The 2,619-nt window shown below is 38.9% G+C and overlaps 1 protein-coding gene across 1 annotated transcript in view; it reads left to right on the plus strand.

Annotated features, from left to right (window-relative positions):
• LOC106632530 overlaps positions 1 to 1,970 on the plus strand; it is a gene marked incomplete at its 3' end in the record, with an annotated part of 6,854 nt that extends 4,884 nt beyond the window's left edge. Inside the window, 2 exon segments of the mRNA XM_014330484.2 lie at positions 1,534 to 1,703; positions 1,835 to 1,970. Coding sequence (XP_014185970.2) covers positions 1,534 to 1,703; positions 1,835 to 1,970 — 306 coding nt within the window.
• Positions 1,971 to 2,619: the final 649 nt, after the last annotated feature.

The raw sequence follows: 2,619 nt of genomic DNA on the forward strand, positions 1-2,619 counted from the left end.
ATATCAGTATTACAGAAAGTGCATGTGTTCGTATCTATATTTAATTTCTTGTGAAGATAGTCATTGGACAGATATATGGCATTTACAATTTTAAAGGGATTTTCTTTTGCTTTAGGTGGACTTGAAAAAGAAAGATATTTAGTCAAAAACTTCAAATAATAGTCTCTAACCATTTTTTTCTTTTTAGGTGTGAAGGGAAAATTGTCCTTAAATGTATTATTGCATGCCTTTCCTTTAAATTGGTGTTTAAGAATAATAATACTGTGATCTGTCAACGGGGCTGCTGAGATAGAAACATGTGAAACATATCTATATAGTAAAGTCGAGCCCAACCACAGATCTAGACATAAACATTTACTAGAATCACAAATGAACCATCAATATTCAATAAAATTACCAGCCAGTGTCCTGAATCATCAGCCTGAAAAGTCACGACCTTCCCTGGACATTGGTAGAAACAGAGAGCTACTCCAGCAGAGTGGTTGGATCAGTGGCCGAAGAGGATTTTTCACCCCACTCATTTGACCAGAAGGTGGCATCAGCGTCACTTGAATGAGTTTCTTGTAGTAAGGTGCAATTAGCTTTTAGCCCTTTGATAAACATAAACATTGCTTTTCTTTTAACGTTATCCCTGAGTACTTTAACATTCAATGACACAAAGGATAAACATGTGCGTAGCATTAAAAATAAAGAGTTCAAAATATTAAGAATATCAAACTTGAATAGAAAAAAGAGAAAAAGTTAGTTTACTTTCCTGTTTAGAAAAAGGTGAAAGAACAGCGGTGCTGGCACCTCCCATCACATTCAAAACTGTCAAACGTCCCTCTTTATGTAGAGTTCAGAGAACAAGTAAGAGTGAACACTTTTCAACCATCCGCCAGAACGCGACGGCCATTAATATACCAGACAGCTCCTCTGTAGTAAGCCTATAAATATAAGTATTATAATATAATCAAAATATAATCAAGTATTTAATATATAATCTGCTGACTGGAGCAGTCAGGATCTCCATGCATTAGCATGCTCCTTTTGTTCCCAGTGAAAATGATTCCTCTTGAGTTTTTAGTGTATTTAATTCAGAGTCAGCTGTTTAAACTAAAACAGAACATTTTACATCAGGGGATATGACGGGTGTAATTCAAAGTACAATCACAGCTCTCTAAGTAAGATTTCAGTGTTAAATAAAACTGTCCAGTTATGAAGCTGAACTTTAATCTCAGCCAAACTGACTCAGGAACAAATAAAACACTAAATTAAACCCAACATTAGAATTTAGAAGTTGCCTAAGAGACTTAAATATCATGTTTAACCTGAGTAGCGAAAGACCACGGGCGGTTTAAAAATGATATGCTGGGATTTCACTCATCTCACCTGCTGTAGTGGTCCTTGACCTCCCGGTCAGCTATTGCTGGTGGGTAACAGATGTCTCAGAAAACATCAGAGTACTTTTGCAAATATGTGACGTCTTGATAAATCAAGCAGCTATTTGAAGTTCATATAGCTACATTCTTGCCTGAAAATATCTCTCAACAGCACAGTGTTACAAGAGATCATGACTACTGCTCAGTCCCTGAGCCGTCAGCAGAAGACCTGTCCAAAGACGTGGAGAGTCTGAGGAAGGAAATACAGGCGTTACGTGTCCAGCGAGAGTTTGGGTTACAGCGGTTTGCTGGCTCTGACACTGACATCCAATTCTATACCAGGTACATCGAAGTTCAAGTGTTTCCAGTCTTCATGAAAACAACATAGATATTTACTTTTTATCTGCTGACTGTATGTTTCGTGTGTGATGTTAATTAATGATTGACACGATGTTTGTCTCTCTTGTGAATAGATTTCCAAGCTATGATCATTTGATGGCATTCTGGGTTTTGATTGAGCCTTGCATCTATAAAATGATCCGGGCTTCAAGAGCCAAGTCAGCTGCCACCACGGACGAAGAAGTGTTGACACCTGCACGCACACAAGCGGTATGCTATGGCTTTGTTGGTAGTTGGAACTAGAGGTGCGATGGCATTGTGTTTATGTAGATCCTAAACGGCTCAGCATCCTTTGCATACTTACATCTGTGTACTACAGCACCTGTTTTCCCCATCGTTCTGTTGTGTTCATGACATGGGAGAAAAAAAATAAAGATGAACTTTTGCGAGATCTGGCAAATGTTTTGGCTGCATCCTCCGGGAGGTCGAGGCACTATGGGCCTGGAGTGCGGTGTTCCCCCCGGCTGTAGTGGGCCTCGACCTGCTGTTAGCTTTCAGCTGGTGGGTAACAGACATCTTCAAAAACAAAAAAATTACCACTTTTGCAAATATGTGATGTCTTGATAAACTGAGCAGATATTTGAAGTTTACACAGCTACATTCACGTCTGAAAATATCTTAAAAGTTTATTTTGTGACCCAGAAAGAGTCATATTAAAACTAAGTAGCTGCTGCTATTGTTGGAAACGGATTGGCTGGTATGAGTTCTCGGATAGGTTGGGTCACGAAGGATACGCCAACTTGGCCTTCAAATGCTACCTACTTTTGCGAGATCTTGCAAAAGTTAATCTTATTTATTTTTTTTATTTTTTTCCCTATGTTCCTTGCGGGGCTCCATACTCCATGGTACTGTTGTGTGT

Source organism: Haplochromis burtoni, unplaced genomic scaffold (genome assembly GCF_018398535.1).
Source record: "Haplochromis burtoni strain Fernald_Lab_line unplaced genomic scaffold, NCSU_Asbu1 Contig_786, whole genome shotgun sequence".
Lineage (NCBI taxonomy): Eukaryota > Metazoa > Chordata > Actinopteri > Cichliformes > Cichlidae > Haplochromis > Haplochromis burtoni.